Source organism: Megascapheus bottae, chromosome 2 (genome assembly GCF_031878675.1).
Source record: "Megascapheus bottae isolate mThoBot1 chromosome 2, mThoBot2.hap1, whole genome shotgun sequence".
NCBI classification, from domain to species: domain Eukaryota; kingdom Metazoa; phylum Chordata; class Mammalia; order Rodentia; family Geomyidae; genus Megascapheus; species Megascapheus bottae.
The window spans coordinates 30386305-30407491 of record NC_143510.1 but is presented as its reverse complement, the minus strand read 5'-3'; the positions used below and the strand labels follow the sequence as shown (position 1 = coordinate 30407491).

The window sequence follows — 21187 nt, the reverse complement described above, 5'->3', positions numbered from 1 at the left end:
AATGAAATCTTGGTCACTTGGGAGATAAAAATTCAAAGTCCATTTTCTTTACCAAACTTAAGACTCCCCATTCTAGTGAGGGCATCTTTCTCATTTTCATGAAGCATGATAATTAGAACTTATCTAATGAACAAATGGATTAGCAAATAAGCCCATGAACAAATAAGTAAGGAAGAACACCTGGCATTGTTGACTTAGACAATCTTTAGACAAAGGTAGAAAAAGGAAGGAAAATACAGACATATGACAGAATTGTAAGAGCAAGAAACAGCACAGAAATGAACAGAGATGCATTCAAACACTGACGCTAACCCATTAATACTCACAGAGAAACTCTAGGAAGCATATATGCAACAAAAGTCAGTGGTAAAGTAGAAAGAAAATTAGCAAAATAATCCAAATACCTTTATTTTTTTTTCTTGTGGGTCATGGGGCTTGAACTTGGCCTGAGTGCTATCCCTGAATTCTTTAGTTCAAGGCTACTGCACTACTCTTGAGCCAAGCCCCACTTTCCATTTTCTAGAGGTTAATTGGAGATAAGAGTCTCAGGTCAGTTTGTGCCCAGGCTGGCTTTGAACCTTGATCCCCAGATCTCAGCCTCCTGAGTAGCTAGGATTACAGGCATGAGCCATCACGCCCAGCTCCAAATACCTTCTTTACCAACTTTTTTTTTTTTTTTTTGTCAATTGTGGGGCTTGAACTCTGGGCCGAGGCACTGTCCCTGAGTTCTTCAGATCAAGACTAGTGTTCTACCACTTGAGCCACAGCACCATTTCCAGTTTTCTGCTGGTTAACTGTAGATAAGAGTCTCACAGACTTTCTTACCAGGGCTGGCTTTGAACCGTGATTCTCAGATCTCAGCCTCTTGAGTAGCTAGGATTACAAACATGAGTCACCAGTGCTTGGCTTTTACTTACTATTTACTGAAATAAAAGCATTTGGGCAAGAATCTCTATAAAATTTTTTTTCCTTGGCACATAAGCTAGATATTCCTGAGACTAAAACACTCCTTGAGGTCCTCTAAATGCACTACTACTTGAAGAATTTTAAAGTCCTGTTGCTTTTTCACAACTATAGACATAAATATGGAGATATAACCCTTTAAACCCGTGAGACAAGACAGAGCTGAGGGTCAGAAAATCATCCTTCTCTCTGAAATTAGGAGAACCACAGCCTTCATGGTCAAGGACATTGAGTATATCAACAGTCTTCTCTTGTGAGGCCACCACCATATTTTAATAGCTGAAACATATTTATACAGCTACCTATGTGATGCCGTTCTTAGACCCAGTAGCTAATGGTAAAGGCAGGACCCCAGAGGATTCCTTTAAATCAGTCCTACTAGTACATATTTCCTGAACAACACTGAAGGCCAAGAACTGCTGTGATGTCTATTTAGGTTGGATACAAAGAGGCCCAAGACATGTATCCCTACTTCTAAGACTTTATATTCTAGTATTCTCAGGTCCCTCATGGTTCCTCTGGTGGCTGAGATTTCAACGCAAAGCATTGTGCTTGGTAGGACTCTATCATTGAGCCACATCCCGGCCTTCCCCTGTCCCCCCAACCCTAGCCACTTTATTATTCTTTTAACATAGGGCCTCACTCCCTGTCCAGATACACACTTAGACCATAATTTACCTAGTTTTTAGGCTTTCTACAGTTGCATAGGTGGCAGGTGTGTGCCACCCTGTCTACCTCCCCTCTGCTGTAGTAAGAGCCTTACTGACTTTTCAACCCAGGCTGCAATGGAATCTGGATCCTTCTGATTTGAGCCTAATGTGTAGCTTAAAATGATAGGTGGCACCCAGCTGTAAGTTGAAGAAAGGATTTTGCAAGCTTTTCTGCCTAAGCTGGACCCCACCCCTTCCCTGGTGGAGGATAGCAGACAACCCCTAGCACCAAGACTCTAATCTCTATTTCTAATACGGGAGGTTTCACTATAGTCTAGAACAAAGGGGTTGTTTCCATTACAGTTAGTTAAGTCTTTGTACAATCAAGCCACTGCCTTAGCCACATGCAAGAGATGCAGTGGAAAATAACCTTTCCAGTCCTCGACAATCTTATAGTACAGAAGCCAAAGAAAGTAAAATTACAGTCTCTAAATGGAAGACAAAAAGTCACTGAGAGGTCAAAGGAAGGAGAAATCACCTCTACCTGTGAGTGGGGGGAATAGAAGGTGAAGTGCGGGGAAGTGGAGACAAGACTTCCTTGCCAGCTCTGGATCCATGAGTCATCAAGAACTCGTCCTGCCTTCCCAAAGTCTATAAATAATCTCAGGTGCTGCCATTTCATTTAATTACGAAGCCTCTCCAGATGGAGAAAAATAATTAAGCAGTCTGTAGCATCAACATGATATAAAGAATGGATTAGTAACTTGAGATATGTTTGAATTTGGATGTTTCCTTTCAACTATGAAATAAGGGCAGAAATTAAAAAAAAAAAGAGGACAAATGAGTCCATATACCTTAGAGAAAGTCAAATGGTTTGTATAGAATTTGTAAAATTGTAAAATTTTAATTTTAATTTAGAATTTGTAAAATTTGTATAGAATTTTAATAGAAATAAAAAATACTAACACAAAGAGGGTCAGCTTAACTCTCCCAACAAAAGAGCTACCATGAACAGAAGAAAGCCTAAAACCTGTTGAAGATAGCTCTTCAGGCGAAACACTTCAGGAAGGATAACTCATGAAAAAGTCAGATGCAATCTACTCATTTCCTGATTATATAAATGTCAGTATTGGTTGGGTTCCTATATACAGACATGATGACAGTTTTATACTTTTGTATTTGAAGAAATGAACAGTGCTCTTAGAAGAATCAAACACTCACATGTTCTAAGGGCACATTTATGGAAACATGCACATGTATGGAAATACCAGAATGAAATCCTCCTGCAAGTATACACCAATTCTAAAAAGAAGCATGCATTTAAAATTACAAATTTTCACAGAAAACCTAAATGAAAATTGTGTTACTTATGTGATAGTGGCAACAGGGATAATGAAATAAATGGACCACTATCTGCACATCATAAATTCAATTAAAACTACAATTAATGGAACCTATAGAACAGAGATACCAAACTTTTATATGCAACAGATTAATGTACTCATTATCGAAATCATGTAACTTTAACCCCTCTGCACATCACCTTCACAATAAAAATTTTTTAAAAAGATGGGGGGCACTAAAGGCACCTGTTTTTGTTGGTAGAAAAATGAAGGGTTGAGCATTAATAAAAGCAATCATAAGAGAACAGTCAGAAAACTGAAGAAAAATGAGAGGTGACCCAAGTCGCCGGGTGTGACAGAAGATTCCTGTTTTAAAATAGATAAGCCTATGCCTAGCATGCACGAAGACCCGGGTTCAATTCCTCAGTACCACATACATAGAAAAAAAGCCAGAAATGGTGCTGAGGCTCAAGTGGTAGAGCTCTAACCTTGAGAAAGTCCAAGGACAGTGCTCAGGCCCTGAGCTCAAGCCCATGACTGGCAAAAAAAAAAAAAAAAAATAGATAAGCCTACTCACAGGCTAGGTCATTAGGGTTCCTGGCTATACTCTATGAACTGAAGCCAATTAAATCTTGTAATTCTGGCCTATTTTAAATGTAAAGTTTTGAAGGTTACCCAATTATTACCCTTAATTCTGTTTGCTGTAAGCATGGATTTTTATATTTCTTTAACCAAAGAATCCAAGTAGGGTATTAGAATAATAGTGTATTTTAAAAGTACATGGTATACTTTAAAAATAAATTTCAAAATTAGCTAGTATATTTTAATAGAATAAATCACTTTCCATATCTCATATTTTTACAGGTTTTCAAAACAGGTGGGGAATAGAGGAAATTCTAGGAAGAGGTACAGGGGTTCCATGGCATAAGATGTGAACTACACAACAATCCATGGATGCTATGTTTCCCTATCTTCTACAGAATACCTATTCAGTCTTCTTTCATGTATGCTTGTAAAAAGCACTGAGTGAAACACAGCTTGCCATCTTTCCTTTCTAAAGCTGACCCTTTAACTCGGTGTAGTACCAAAAAAATGGCAGGTCCCAGTCATGCTATTTCAAAGTGTCTGGGGTCTGTGGAGGAGAAGAGATGGCAAGCACTGCTTGGAGGTGGTTACCAAGATTCAGAATGCTGCTCCACTAAGCAGGAAACCCAGACATCTCATACCATCCTTTTTACGAGGACAATATCAAGTCCTCATGTGTAAGAACCACACATAATAAACAGTAGAGGTTGAACAATGCATGATCAGGAGCCACAGCAGAGACCCATGCAAGCAACCTTATGTTTCCATCAACATAGGAAGACTTGTTCAAGCATGTGCCCAGCTAGGTTTGTGGCTATAAAAGTCCTCGGGAAACATGATTCAGTTTATTGTCCTTGAATATATAGAAGCCAGAGGAAGCACAAACATTACCCTGAACAACAGACACAGGAAGAGAGGTGTGCAGTGGGGAAGGGGAGGATGAAAGAAGAAAAGAGTGAACATGCAAGGAAGCTGTCCTTACACGTAGAGCTGTTGGCAGCCACGAGGTCAAGGTGTATATGAACTGAGGCCCGAGAGCACACCTGGGGGCCATTCCTATCAGGTCACTGTGGAGAATGAGTACACAGTTTAGAAACACTTGGTCAGAGTGCAGCCTCATTATGGATGGAGGAGGGGCTTCGCTATTTCCCTCCTTGTATCCATTATCACGGGGGATGGACCATGACAGTGAGATTCTAACGACAGGCCATTCTATCGGTTAGACTGAGTCTTCCTCCTGGTTCAAAACAGGTAAGCAGATGCTAAATGCTTCTTTGATTCCAAAATGTAAGAGGCCAGATTGGAATTTGAAAATATTTATCAAGATTTCTCCATTTGGGAGAGAAATATCAAACTTTCAAATTTAATCTGTTTTTCTAGAAACATAGAAAATACAAAGATCTCAGAATGAGCTCTAATTAGGTTGCTAAATTAAAATAACAATAATACTTCTTTGCTTTCCACTCTGTGACACAGTGTGAACTCAAGTGTCTAAATGCATAACAAAGAGAACAGGTCCACAAAGCTGCTATCTAAATAAAAGTCTCTCTAATGTCCTATTACCTCTTCTCTATTTTGTGTCCATAGGCTAAGACCTGAGAAATGAAATACACATTACATTACTTCATATGAGTTGTGTCCTAGAAATACATAAAGGATTTTTTTTAATCTAAATTTCACAGTGCAGTATTTTGGTACTTTGCTTGCTCTAGGCTCTAATTGGTCTTATACTGAACAAGTGCTTACACCAAGTGTGACCAACAAAGGAGGGTTTGGTTGGTCAGGTGGGGAACAGAAGCCCAACTAAGTCAAAGATAGCCATGCAGGAGGGGTGGATAGAAAACAAAGAGCGAAGCTGGAAAGTGGAAGTACCCACAAAATAGTCCATGTGATAGTAGTGTTGTCAAAGAATTGAAGGTTACAACAACCAGACACCAGCATGTCATCGTCCCCCAGGACAGTGTAGAACCCCTGCAGTACAGAAATGCTCACAATATCCTGCTAATGAAAAGGAGAAACACATATCACAAGGACTCCAGCCCAACCCACAGATGAATAAAAATACACAATATTTGGCATTTACTAAGTGTCTGTGATGTAGTTGGATCTATAAACCAGAGACTGGTTTAATCACTTCTATCATCTTCCTAATGCATTCCTTCTTGTCCTCACTTGACAGATGAGAACACCAAGGCTGGAAAGTTTAACTGTGACAGTATTATGTAACTGTCAGGTAGAAGAGGTAGGATTCAACAGAAAACATTTCTCTAGCAAATCAACTCTTTTGTGTCTCAACAATATAATCACAGAAAAGTCTGTGTTGAAGAACAATGAATCAATCAGCCTAACCCAGAACACAAACCACCAAAATACTTGACCAGGACCCTCAGAAAATAATACACTTCATTATCATGACCCAGTACAAGTCCAGAATGCGCACAAACAAATTCAGCATGCGCAAAAAACATTTTGATCCTTACTGAGTATGTGATATGTCAATATTTCTCCTGTTTTATGTTATTAGATTTCATTTATTTTAGAAAAGCTGGCTTAGGGCGACTAGTAGAATAGCGTCCACTGACTTGAAAGATGCTACAGTTTGAGGATAAGCAGAATATGAAGCTTTTCACATAGCAACTCCCACTACAGTCTGTTATTTATTTATTTATTGTGTGTTTGCTTGCTTGCTTGCCAGTCCTAGGGCTTAAACTCAGGGCCCAGGCACTGTCTTTGGGTTTTCTCGAGGCTAGAGCTCTACCACTTGAACCACAGCACAATTTCTGGCTTTTTCTATGTATGTGGTACCGAGGAAGTGAACTCAGGGCTTCATGCATGCTAGGCAAGCATTTTATCACTAGGCTATACTCCCACCCCCACTTCATTCTTTTTTTTTTTAATTGTAATTAATAGAAGGGTTACATCCCACTTCATTCTTTATACAGACAAAGAGTAAGGATGCAGATTGTTCAGAGGGAGTTAGTGGTGAATTGAAGACTTAGCTTCAAGAAAGGGGAAATCAACAAAATTAACATCGTCCAAGGGCATCATCCCAAGGACAAAAGGCCTACATTAGAGGAAATAAGGACCTCTTCTGTTCCTTTGTTAGGAGGATATCACTTTCTAGCACTGACTCCACAAGGAAGAGGGACACATGTGTGCAGTGTTTTTAGGCAAATTTTTAAGACTGAAAAACACAAATGATAGCCTATTGCTCAGGTTACTTTCCTGAGGAAACAGTACCTGCCTCCCCTAGGTAAGCCAGCCAAGGAACACAATGCACCTACCTTGCTTTAACTTGATGTGACCTATTAAGCCTGGAGAGGATTACCTGAGGCAGGATAGATGATTTCTCTTCTATATGTAAAAATCTACACTAAGCTCTGCACTATAATACCAGCATATTAAAAGAAGAAGAATGGATTCATTTGTGGATATACTAATTTGGAAACTTTCAGCAAGCACTTGCTATCGTGAGAACTTGGGGGAAGAGAAAAAAGAGGGGTCTCCTCAAAAAAGTGACTTGATACTCTTGATTAGATACAACATCAAATTTTAAAGCTTCTGGAAAGAATACAATCTTTCTTTTTTTTTTTTAAATAACATCAGTCTCTTAATATGCTGAAGGAACCTGTTCAAAATGCTTCAACAGCAAAGTAACTTGGATGATAAATGTGCTCTTCAATCTGTGTACCAGACAAGTAGCAATAAAATCAGAATAATTCATGCAAAAATTTCCATTATGTTTCTAAACATACTTATTTACATTTTAAATCACACATTAGACAATATGAAATATCTCTCATTCACAGGTGTGAACTAGAAAACAGATGCATTCATTAAACATGGAACAATCCTGCGAATTACCAAAAAAAATAAAAAATAAAAACAAGAAACAATATTCTGAGAAACTCTCCATTTACTGAAGTACTTCAGCCACCGTTAACTTACTTGAAAAAATATGGCCATGGCTCCAATTATTCTGTTTTCAGAAATGGCGGTTTGAAAGCTGTCAAAATCATCAGGATTGTAAAAGAAAATCTGCATCTGTAAAGACAACAAAGTAAAAATATGTATTAGAAAAATTTTCATATGCACACAAAGGTAAACAATAGTACAATAGACCTATCTTCTCACTGTACCACATTTATCATGGCTTTAGACATTTCTTTGGCGACAATATTTGCAAGGAAACAGGACAGTAGGTCATTTTACTCCTAACTACTGAAGAATGCATCACATCTGTTGTACAAATAAGTAAAACCAATGTCTTCTTATCACTGCAAAGGTCACGGAGAAATTCCCCCAAAACAAGCAAAATTTTAAACACCATTGAACACCTCAGTGTGGAAAACAGCCTGTGAGAGGACCCGTTTATAAACATACAAATGGGTATAGTGTTTAAAAAATACCACAAAACAACTTGTATACAAATGGAGAACTGTGAAGAAGAAGCATGTTAGTAACTTGAAGAAATAATCCAAACAGCTAATGTCAGTAAATTCACAAAGACATAGAATGGCAATGATAGCAGCCACCACTTCCATTTGACAGTGTATAAAAAGCCATGGCATTCCTTCTGTCACATAATGCTTTTCACAAACCCTGGGAAGATGTGGAAGAAATGACTATACTTAGCCAGAAGTGAAAAAAAAAAATAATCCTTCAGGAATTTGATGACAGCAAGTTGTTGAAGATTGAACTGCAGACAGACTCTCAATTTTGGTTATTCTCATCTCCTACCTTAAATCCTTTCTTTTACTGGCTAGAGTTACTTATTGAAATAAACAAAACATGGATAGATCAACTTAAAACCACTACGTGGCTTCAGTGCTTGACAACATCATCTTACTTCAAAAGACTCAGAAAACAAAAGCAGAGCAGCCCCAGGAGACTACAGGAGTGATAGAACAACAGCTCCTCACCCATTTCCCTACAAGCCTGCAGGCAACACGTCTTCTGAGACTGTTTACTGACATACAGGGACAAGTATTTCTACTTGGGAGAGTGGCTGTGAAGATCTCACAGTATAGTGCAGTGCACCATGCTCAACCTTACTAGCCTTTGTTAGTATTTAATAGAAATCTCAAAATTCCTGGGCAGAATGGGATTCCACTTCATCTTTCAGTATAAATGACAGTACTGCTTAAGAGAAAATCTGATGTTCTATTCCACGAGTTCCTTTCACCACCTCTATTTCCTTATTTCTTCATTTTTCTAAATAGCGTAACTTTTTTTCCCCTTTATCCTAAGTATTGCAAGTGCATGGCTCCAAGGACACCACTGTTGAGGAAAAACTGATTCTTCAAATGTTTCAAATTCAGCAATTTAGAATTATTTAAGCCGGGTGCCAGTGGCTCACACCTGTATCCCTAGATACTCAGAAGGCTGAGATCAGAGCATTATGGTTGGAAGCAGGCTGGGGCAGTCCATGAGACTCTTATTTCCAATTAACCACCAGAAAATGGGAGTGGCACCATCCCTCAAAGTGCCAGCATGCTAGCTTTGAGCAAAAAAGCTCATGGACAGTGCCCAAGATGTGAGTTTAAGCCCCACGGCCGACCAAATAAATAAATTTACTCAAGTCTATTTACTTATATTATTTGTACCATGGATATAAATACATTGAAGTGTCATAGACTAAGATACTGTCACAAAATTATTATTGTACATATTATCACAGCTCAAATGCAGCTAGATCCATTTTTTCCATAATGCCATTTCATTTTTGCTAAAGGCATCCCATCCGATAACAAATCAAAACAATTCACTTTAGCATTCAATTTTAGCTTTCCTTTGTAGGCCCCATTTGTTTTGGGGGTAACATGTTTTCACAAAATAAGGGCAGGAAATCAGCTGATCACACTATTACAACTCATAACATAAGGCTGACAGAGTTTTTCCAGGTCACCTGAGCTGTGTAACTCATGTGGGTGTTGAAGAATTTTTATTTTTGAAATTTCTTGGTTTTTATTTATTTATTTTTTTTACCAGGCCTGGTCAAAATTATGTGTGGTAAATCCATTCCTAAGGCAAATTTACTGTAAATCTGACCTTGAACTATCAATTACGCGAGGGCAAAGGTAAGTCACAACCAGGTAATGAGGTGACCTATAGGCCTAAGATAAATGGAGATTGGATGAACTCTTATGCTAAGGGCACGGTGGCCGTTTGGACTCTGAAAGGTGACATTAGGCAGTTTAATTCAGAGCACTTTCCATGGAAATTCTGGGATGGTACCTAAACAAATGGGAGATGGAAAAGGTAGAATCTTTTGGAGGATTTTTTTTTTCTTAAAAGCAAATACTTTCACATAGGACATTGAATTCTCACTGATTCTGGCAGTTTCTTACAAATGTGTTACCTTTGGATTTGGACAGCTTTAGACTTCATGAATTTACACACTGAGAAAAATCCATTCCATGAAGTGCAGATTAAAAGGGTTTAATACTAGGTAAATTGCTTTGGCCACAATGATACAAACCCTAGGAAAGAAATTCAGCACAAGTATATTCAGAAAATTGCACTTCACTTTTTCTTTTCAACTTAGGTCCCGAAATTTTTAAGTACGTCACGCAGGTCTGTGTTATACTTCAGCCCATGAGCCAAGCCAGTGCTGTGTAATGCATCACCTCAATAGTGTGTGATACAGAATACTTCAAGACTTTAAGAGCATTGATTTACACCTAGGTAAATAAACACAGTTTTGGAAAATGTTTGTATCCAGGCTACACCCATTCAGATAATAAAACACCTCATAAAGAGAACAAACTAACACAGGTAGGAAATAGCAATTTTCCTTGCTATTTTTCTTACGCAGTAGTCTACTGAATTATGAAGTTATTGAAATGTATGAAAGCAACTAAGGAGATGAAGTTTGGCTGAGTGAATTGGACTGTGGGATTCCTGCTGCCATTGCTGAGGAGTTGAAATTTAGAAAGATTCTGGAAACCTCTTCTTTTTAAAAAAAAAATATTGTCAGGATATTGTATAGAGAAGTTAAGTTACATTCGTCAGATGGAAGGTATATTACTTCTCACACACTGATAACCCTTTTCATGTTTTTGTCCCGTTTCCCACCCTCACCCCCTCCCGATCATGTTGTCTTCCCCCCTTCCTCTTTTTTTTTGCCAGTCATGGGCTTGAGCTCAGGGCCTGAGCACTGTCCTTGGACTTTCTCAAGGCTAGAGCTCTACCACTTGAGCCACAGCACCACTTCCGGCTTTTTTCTATGTATGTGGTACCGAGGAATCGAACCCGGGCCTTCATGCATGCTAGGCAAGCACTTTAACCACTAGGCCAAACTCCTGCCCCCCCTTCCTCTTTTGCGAAGATATTTTGGCAGGTTTGGGCACAGCTATTTAAGATCAAACTTACTATCAAAAGCCAGATCTCCAGACCTCCCTATTATAACCCACAAAGTATGTTCTTTCTAGAATCATGGGTCTGAACAATATTTAAAATTTAACAACTTCCTACCAAAGAAGCAATCCAAGATCTATTATGGAAAAGTGCTATGAATTACAACTATAATTTCAATTACTCAGGAGGCAGAAAGTAAGAGGACAGTAAATTTAAGGCCAGTACAGGAGGGGGAGAGGGAAATCAGTGAAATTTCCATCTTAATAAGATAAGGGCAATGGTTGTTACCTATCAACCCAGCTACTTAATAAGTTTAAACAAAAGAATTGCAGTCTAACCTAAAGGATAAAGGGCTGTGGGCATGGCCCAGTTGCCTCCTTGTCAAGTACAAGCAGGCTCTTAAGTTCAAATCCTAGCACCACACACAAAAAAACTTCTATTAAATGTTTTCTATATTCTTCTCTTATTAGTTATATGGAGTGGAGAGCATAGATTTCATTGTTATCTTTCTATATTTGACTACAATATTCTTTATGTAGTAGTACGTTTGTCAGACTTTTATCTCTGTGACAAATACATGAGCAAAATACTTGAAGGAGTTGAGATATCGTTTGGTTCAAGTTTCAGAGACTGCCACCCATCCAACATGCTGGGAATCCAGCCAGGATAGGGTTACCCACAACCCGAGAGACACATTCACAGCTGTGCTTCTCAATGTCCCAGTCTTCCAATCAGGTTAACAGGCAAACCGACAATCACAACAGTCTCTCCAATTATTCAAATTTCCATACTTTGTAACATTCTTTAAGAAAGAAAGTAACCAGGGTTGAGAAGGGTTCAAGATCTTTGTGAGTAAAGGACCAAGGGACAGAATACTTGCCAATAATGCCTGCTGTATGCAACGTACTAGAGAACTGATGACACAGCCAAGGCTAAATTAGAAAAGACTGAGTGTCATTAGCAAGACAAGATTAACTTTTGCTTTGAGTAAAGGTATTACAAAAAAGCCCAGGGCAATGAATTTGGCCAAGTGAGAAGTACATTCAGTGAATGCTAAAATAATACAGAATTGAAGGAAATATTTGTACTTTCTGGAAGAGGAATTTTATTCTCTAAGAACTATGGGCCCAAGTCAGCTCTCAAGCTTTAGTGATAAGCAAAGCATTTAGAGGAAACATATCCAACGCAAGAGGATAGTCCAATGTCTTCTCTGCAGATTTCAAAAACTCATTTCATTTTCTCAAGAGATTCTAATTCTTCTACACACAACTAGCTTTAAGAAAAAAGTGGGGACACTGTCCATAAGAAATGTATCAATTACCTAACTTATGTACCTGTAACTCCTCTGTACAACTTTATAATAACAAAAAAAATAACCAGACACTGGTGACTCAGGCCTGTAATCCTAGCTACTTAGGAGGCTGAGGTCTGAGGATTGAAGTTCAAAGCCAGCCTGGGCACGAAGTCCCTGAGGCTCTTATCTCCAATTTATCACCAAAAACCAGAAGTGGTGCTATGGCTCAAAATGGCAGAGCACTAGTCTTGAGATGAAGAGCTCAGGCCCAGAGTTCAAGCTCCAGGACCAACCCAAAATAAATATATTTAAAAAATGTAAAAAAAATAAAAACAGGATGAATTTAGTAAGATAACTAAGTATGGCTGTAAAGAATCTATGCAGAGACTGCAAGGCTCTTTGTTCAAATACTAGTAGAGCCAAAAAATAATAAAAGAAAAGCAGAGAAGAAGAAAGGAAGGGAGGGAGGGATGGATGGGGAACCAAACAGGGGGAGGGGGAAGGAGAACGGAAGGGATGGGAGGAAGAGAGAAAAATGAAGAAAGAGTGGGAGAGGAAGAAGGAGAGGACAGGAGGTGGGGAGGGAGAGATAAGCAATGAATCCGTGCATATACAACTTAGAGGAAGTGAAGCTACTGAATAATCTAGTAGCATTTCAGGAGAAGGTGGTGGCAGCAGTGCATGACTCTAATCATATCTACTTGGGAGGCTGAGATTATTGAGATCAATTTAAGCCCAGCCTGAGCACAAAACAATATTGTGAGACCCCCTGCCAAGGAAGAGCTGGACACAGTGGTATGCAAATTGTTATCCTAGGCACTAAGAAATCCAACATAGGTTGATTGTTCCAAGGTGTGTGCCTGAGCAGGGATCAAGACTATGTCTAAAGTACAATGAGCAAAAATCTGAGCTAGAGGCATAGCTTAGCATGAACAATGCTCCCTGAACAACCACAAGGCCCTGAGTTCAAAACTGCAGTATACAAACAAACAAAAAACCCCATACACAGAACAACAACAAAAGACCTGAAAAAAAATTTCCCCCCAAAAAAAAAAAAATCACAAGAAGGCAAAAGGAAACTAAAGATGGGAAACCACGGTTTTCTACCCATGGCTGGTAATAACCTGTAGGAAAAGCAGTTCTTGGGCAACTTTTTCCTATCTGCTAGCAGATTCTAAAAATGAAATCGTACTGAGTGCTGTGAACCAGTGGCTCATGCCTGTGAACCCAGCTACTTAAGAGACTGAAATCTGAGACTCAAGGTTCAGAGCCAGACTGGGAAGTAAAGTCTATGAGATTCCTATCTCCAACTGATTGCCATAAAGCTCAAAGTGGAGCTGTGGTACAAGTGGCAGAGCATCAACCTTGAGCAAAACCAAGCTCAGATAGCCCTCAGGCCCTGAGATCAAGTCCTATCCAGTATCTGGTACACTGGTACATATACACACAACGCACACACACACACACACACACACACACACACACACACGCACACGCACACAGTATAATAAAGAAAGTAAAAATCTGAACACAGTAATCACTCATACTATGAACAATTAGCCTTGTTCCTTCAATCCTTAAGCCAGAAAACACATGCTCATTCAATTACCATCTAATCATTAAATCTACAAAAAGTATCTCACAGGAAAACCTCTACAGAAGTGTATGTGGTTAGCACAGAGCGAGTCACTGTAAATATAATTACTTTATTTGTGGAATGAATGAAATAAAGGGGAACTTTTTGTGGCTTGAATCAAGGACAGCCAGGTAATAAAGCTACAAACACCTTCATGAAGTCCTTGCTCTTTCTTGAAATAATAAGAAATAGGAAAGGGGGATCTGGACACTTAATGAAGAGATTTAAGCCACGAGATCTGCAAGGTAAAATATATACCCAAATCACTGTGAAATAGCAGATGGCCCCAGATATGGTTCTCCAAAAGACAGACCACACACACACACACACACACACACACACACACACACACACACACACAGAGAGAGCTTACACTGAAGAAGATCTATTCTTACTTATAGAGAAAACTTAAGTGAAAACACATAATCCAAACATGTAGTAAATGTCTATTACATGAGGACAGTTTTATGGTGCTGGTAGTGAGGCTTAAATCCGGGGTTTCATGCTCTCCTTTGGCTTTTTCTACTCAGGTCTGGCACTTTACTCTTTGAGCCACATCTCTACTTTCAGCTTGTTGCTACTTCGCTGGAAGTAACAGTCTCACAAACTTTTCTGCCCAGGCTGTCTCTGAACCATAATCCTTAGACCTCGGCCTCCTGATTAGCTAGGATTACAAGCATGCACCACCGACACCTGGCTTTAGGAGAGTTTTCTATGCAAGTATTTCATAGGTGTGATTAAACATTGTCAGATTTTAGGACTCAAACAGATTACCCGGAATAATATAAATGGATCTCATTTAATCTGCTGACAGCACAAAATTCTCCTAAAAACAACACTTCAACACAGAAATTCCAGCCTTCAGAATCCAGCCAGAGTTACATTGGGTTACACTACACAGCTTCCTTGCAGGCTTTATCCTTGGAGAATGCAGTCCAAGTGACAATCCCTTTACTCTCTTGTGCTGCAAGGGACTAATGTCAGTGTAGCTGGCCAACCTGAATAGTAAGTGATGAGGAGCTGAGGGGAAGAAGCCAAGGAAACTGAAGATATTATTACCATCAGCCTGAGACTCCAACACTAAACATGCCTGTGTAAAATCAGAACTAAATTCATTCTGCTATATCTTTAAATACACATCTCTTTCCTTTGGAGCTGAAAAGAATGGGTACATTAAGGACATAAGCCCTTTCTTTGGCCAGTTAGCATCCCATGGAGTCATATGGCAAGCCAGATTATCAAAAAAATCCACATGTGGGCTTAAGCAGCTTTCATTGAAAAAGTATTTTTAGAAGAACCAACCTCCAAAGAATACCAGGTATTTGCTACCTTTACAGCAGAAGTAGCATTTAAGTAAACATTTCCAAAGGTTTGCTTTGTATAATACCATTAATCATCCAGTTCATTACTTCTGCCTCTCACTTGATTATCTTAATTGCTTTAGAGCAGAAATCCAAGCTTGGGGAACAGAAGAACATTAGGGATATATATGATATATATATATGATATATATATTATATATATGATATATATATCATACAAATAGGGGTTGAGAAAGTTTGGGGAGTCCTTGCAAAAAGTCTATTCCACTATAAGTCTACTGACTGATTTTTCAATATTTCTCTGATTCAGTGATACATCAGACTAATCATATAAATATTTAATCTTTGCATTTCTCATCATAGGGAATAGTTCAGGCTGTTAGTGACGGTAGTCATTTGTGCTTTCCAGGTATTTATTATGTGTGGTTTTGTAGTTGAGCATCAATTTGGACACAAATAAAGGGGGCATCAGATCATATGGTAACTGTATCACTTTTATATATGTAGGAAAGCAAGCAGTAACCAGAACTGTCCTGTGTAACCATAGCTGTGTGACCCACAGAGAAGTAGCTACCTTTATATCCTCGTGGAAAACTGGAATAGATGTGCTCTTGACTTACAGACAGGAGGGAGGTCAGAAGGACAGGAGGGGCGGAGGGGGAGAAAGGAAGAAAGGAAGGAAACTTTCTGAGGTAGCTACCTTCATAGTGTACTATCTAGAAGAGCCATTTGAGGTGCTAATTAAGTTGATTTTTGTGCTAATAACAAGGGGTTGAAAACCTGATCCCTTGTACACTTATATCTCGGAAGCTTCCTCCTTATATAGGATACTTTGATAGAAGATAAGTAACATGAACAAAATGAAAAGGGTAACTGGCTCAGGCAATGCAATATAGTTTATTAAGCCGACCTGCTTGGTAGAGTACGTTACAATGACTAGCTGGGACTATGCCTGAGCACTCCCCCAAACAGGACTAGCAGCAGGGATGTGGGCTAGCACTGCTCTGACTGCAATTCCAGCTACCCAGAGTTCAGGAGAAAGGCAGCTAAGGCCAGCCCAGGCAAATGTTATTCAGACTCAATCACACCCAATAATTGAGGAACAGTGGCATTACTACGATCCAGACATGTTGGAAGGCACAAATAGTAGGATGAGGGTCTATAGCCAGTCTCAGGCAAAAAAAAAAAAAACAAACAAACAAACAAAAAAAAACAGAAAAACAACAACAATAACAACAAAAATCAACACACAAAACCCTGTATGAAAAATAGCAAAAACAAAAGGGGCTGGAAGTGTGGCTCAAGTGGTTCAGGGCCTTAAATTTCAGGGCTTGAGTTAAAAAACAGTTCAAATTTCAATTCAAAAACAATTTTTTTAATGTCCCTTCCAAAATAATGCATTACTTTTGCTGTAGTCCTTGCTGTAGTGGGTCCTTCCTACTACTTTCAGGAGGAAAAATGCTATTTCTTTCCCACTTTATATAAAAAGAAATGAAGACCAAAGTTGTAGTTGTTGTCTGGTAAGCAACAGCTGTCATCTGAACATGAACACTACAGAGCCCTTACTAAATTGGTCTGCCATACATCCTGAACAGAATTCTCCTTAGCCATAAGAACTGTCTAGTACTTATTTCTAAGATCCTAGCTTGAAGCATCCAGAAAATAGTATGTGTCTGTCTGTCTATCTGTCTGTCTCTCTATCTACATTGTAGTACTGAGGTTTGAACTCAAGACCTTGTGCTTACATGACTGGAGCTTTACTAACTGAACCATTCTACCAGTCCCATTTTGCACTGACTGTTGTCAAGATAGGATCTTGATTTTATGCCTAGGCTGGCTTGGACTATATTCCTACCATCTATGATTGTTTGTATTGCTGGGATGACAGAATCATACCATGATAACTATTCACCAGCTGAGATGAAATCTCAAAACTTGCATGGCCAGGCCTGCTTCAAAATGTAGTTCTTCGGGCCGAGAGTTTGGCCTAGTGGTTAAAGTGCTTGCCTAGCATGCATGAAGACCCAGGTTCGATTCCTCGGTACCACATACATAGAAAAAAAAAGCCGGAAGTGGTGCTGAGGCTCAAGTGGTAGAGCTCTAGCCTTGAGAAAGTCCAAGGACAGTAATCAGGCCCTGAGCTCAAGCACAGGACTGGCAAAAAAAAAAAAAATGTAGTTCTTCTAATCTTCAGCTCCCAAGTAATTTTAATTAAAGGGTAAAAGCCCCTGTACCCAGCATGCAATAGCAATGGTCAGTGATCCTGTATCCCAATGGAAATTCAGCAATCCAAGTGTAGAGACATAATTGATTGGAGGTAAATAAGAGGGTATTTGCTTTGGGCATCTAGTGATAACATCAAATTACCCACCAAACACTGAGAGCATCCACTGCAAGTAAGTACACAGCCACAAATGTTAATAATGCTGAGGCTCACACACCCCTCCCCCATTCTCACAGTCAAAATGCATATGGAAAAATACTGTTTTTCTCTTCTCTCTACAATGAGTACTTGAAGTGGGGTATGGCCACTGTAACAATGCTCACAGGCTGGAAGAGCACTTTGTCCCACCCACAAAATAGTCCCTTCTCAGCTTTCACGTATTCCTGAGGTTCTTGTTAGGCCTTTCTTCCCTACCAAAACAATGCTTCCTGGGAAGCTTGGAAATTGTGTATGTATGGTCAGCTCTGGAAGGCGCTGGAGCTCACCACCAGGGCCGTGGTGGACGGATGACAGAGGGCTCTCTAAGGCGCACATGGAACACACCTGCATTTCAAAACCAGGAAAATCACGGCCATAGTATTTGTGCTCTTTGAAATATGAAACTTTTTTATTTTTTAAGAAATTGCTTTGTACTTGGAAGTAACAGCCACATGATTCACCATGAAATGAAGTCTGGAAAATCATTTTGTATAAATGGACCTATAAATTCAATAGAATTTCCATGACAACACAGACTGTAACATTCAACCACAAATAAAAGATTATATAAATCATTCAATACCAACTAGGAGTCAGCAGTCTGTCTCCCATTTTGAAATACAAGAAACCTGAAACATAGTTTATATGTTAACTTACTCACCTAAAATTTTCCCATTCCAGTTCTTTCTTTACTTTTGAGATTGCATTTTCTACTCATAACAGGTGTGGGGATGGTAGTGGAGGGAAAATGATTATGCCATAAATTTGCTATTTGGTTAAGTGAAATTAACACAAGTGTGGAATTGGTTATATCTCTTACCTTCTCCCAGGCTAAGGCCCCCTAGAGAGCTCGCATGGAAACACAAGTTCTGTGTTACCCAGAAAACAAAAAGATTTACACAAAGCATTTCTGTGAACACACAGGCAAGACAACCTGGAAGTTTCCCTATTGCTTTTGAGTTCTGTAAACTTGAGATACCACACTTTTTAATGTCATTAGGACAGCCTGAGGAGTTTTTTGTGTATGTCAGTCCTGGGGCTGGAACTGAAGGCCTGGGTGCTGTCGATATGCATCCCCAACTAAAAACAAAAACAAAAAAGCAAAAACAAAGAACAAAGCTAGTACTCCACCATTTGAGTCACAACTTCACTTCTAGCTTTTTGGCAGTTCACTGGAGATGACATTCTCAGACTGTTCTGCCTAGGCTGGCTTCAAATCTTGATCTCATAGCTCAGCCTCCTAGATGGCTAGCATTACAGATATAAGTCACTGATGCCCAGCTAAAAGGCTTTAATGTCTAGGTAGGTCAAACAGTCTAGATTATCTATCGTTAAAGTAAATATTTTCTTCACAAACTGTCCCTTAACTTCTAGTGGAAACTCCAAAATGGTCTTCTCCTGTGACTTCTCTGAGTACTGGTGTCTTTGGGACCAGTCATTATAGTAGGCCCTCATAAAATGATTATAGAATGAACAAAAGGAAGGTAATTTTCTCCATCCAGATCTTTCCTCATTTCTCTGTTCCAACTCCCTTACTATAAACAAATACCTCTGAGAAGATAAATGGTATGAATGGAGGGTGTTTATAGTGGTCTGGATAAGACTGTAACAGGGGTGCAAGTGGCCTGAAATACGGTTAAAAGTACCAGAAGTGTGGTATCACTTCCCACTGGATGAACTCAAGGTTAAGTATATGCTTTGCACTGAAAAAACCCACTCTGACGGTTAATTTTGATTGTGACGTGATTGGACTGAGAAGAACCTAAAAGATTAGTAAGCATTCTTGGACTGTGTCTAGGAGGGAGTATCCAGAGAATCAACCAAAGGGGAAGCACCCATCCTGAAAGCAGACAGTACTATCATACAGACCAGGGTCCCACGTGGAAGGGAGGAAAGAAGAAAGCCAGCTCAGTACAGTTATGTCGTTCTCTGTGCTACCTGGCTGCTGTGATATTCTGCTCCTCTGGTCTATACTTCCATGACTGAAATCATGAAATCAAAGAAATCCTTCCAGAAGTTGTTCATTTTGGTAATTTTGTCATAGCGATGAAAAAGTTAGCCAATACATTGGGAAAAGCCCCTGTTCTCATGTCTCAAGTTTTGACTGGTATCTTCAAAAGCATCATAAAGGAGCAGGGAGTGCAGTCTAGTGGCAGAATGCTTATCTAGCATGCACAAAGCACTAGGTTCAGTTCCTCAGTACCACATACACAGAAAAAGCCAGAAGTGGTGCTGTGGCTCAAGTGGCAGAACGCTAGCATTGGGCAAAAAGTGTCTAAGGACAGTGCCCTGGCCCTAAGTTCAAGGCCCAGGACTGGTTAAAAAAAAAAAATCCTATAAACCGGAAGAGTTAAAGAATCACTACCTACCAGAGCGTCTGTGAATAGCTGTCTCTCACTCCAACTCTGACCTGCCGCCTTTTGTTCAGTGGCTAGTGCTCTACCACTAAGCCGTGCCTCCAGCCCAAGGATGTGCTAATCTTGACTCACAGAACTTGTTTTAATCTTCACCCACTGGTTATACATTTCTGTTCTCATTTTAACTTATTGTAAAAACAAATAGGAATGATTCCCTTCCCTTCATTCATTTCTTCCCCTAATAAGGAGAATGTTTTTCATTGCTTAAGAAAGGTTTTTTGTTTGTTTGTTTGTTTGGTTTTTTTTTTGTCCAGGTGCAGTGGCTCACATCTGCAATCCTAGCTATTCAGGAGGTTGAGATGTGAGGACTGCAGTTCAAAACCAGCCTGGGTACTAAAGACCATGAGACTCTTATCTCCAATTAACACTAGAAAATGGGAAGTGGGGCAGACTGTGGCTCAAGGAATAGGGGGTAGCCTTGAGCTGAAGAGCACAGGGACAGCACCCAGGCCCCAAGTTCAAGCCCCATAACCAATCAAAAAATTTTTTTAATGATTTCTACTAAGTGCTTTGTTGTAAGGGTTTCTTTCAAACACAAAGGCAAATAAATATACGAGTACATTCCTGCATTGTCATGTGAGGAAAGAAACTGTACGTGCATAATTAGTAGATATTATTAAATACCCTCTTCTCAGGAAGGGAATAAAGAAATGATTAGTAGCAACTGACATACATCCATTCATTCATTCATTTGAGGTCTTGGTATATAGGCTAGCCTTGAACTAGTAATTCTCCTGTCTCGGGAATCAGAGTAGCTGGGTTTATTGTGCCACCATCCTTAGTTTTGAATATATATTATTAATCAAGTCAGGATGCAATGAGATCACACTTGATTTAAAGAGTATATCCATCACAATAATGCACTTACTGTGCACACATTTGCAGAAGTAAAGCAAAGCCAGCCAGTCTATGGAAAAACACACACACTAACACTAGTTTTCTTAGAGGTGAAGAGTTAAGACTAATCTGGGGCCAAGAAAGGTTTGCTTATCACAATTTAAAATACTTGCTGATTTTCAAACATAACTCATCTACAAAGGAACAAAATGTACATAACACTTTGGGAGGAAAAATCAACAAAAAATTGAAATGAGAAATGAAACTGAAATTGCTACCAGGGTTTCACAGATAGTGAAACAAATGGACTGATTTGGGGACTCAACTGAGAACTCCAACCTCATCAGCAAAGCACAATC

At 39.3% G+C, this 21187-nt stretch overlaps 1 protein-coding gene across 3 annotated transcripts in view; it reads right to left on the bottom strand.

The window, feature by feature from the left end:
- The window catches only part of Ptprg (protein tyrosine phosphatase receptor type G), a 667714-nt gene that overhangs the window by 184626 nt on the left and 461901 nt on the right, over positions 1-21187 (bottom strand). For all 3 annotated transcript variants that reach the window (XM_090323299.1, XM_090323309.1, XM_090323290.1), the window contains one exon: positions 7490-7585. In XM_090323299.1, the coding sequence (XP_090179425.1) occupies positions 7490-7585 (96 nt within the window). The remainder of the gene's footprint in view (positions 1-7489; positions 7586-21187) is intronic.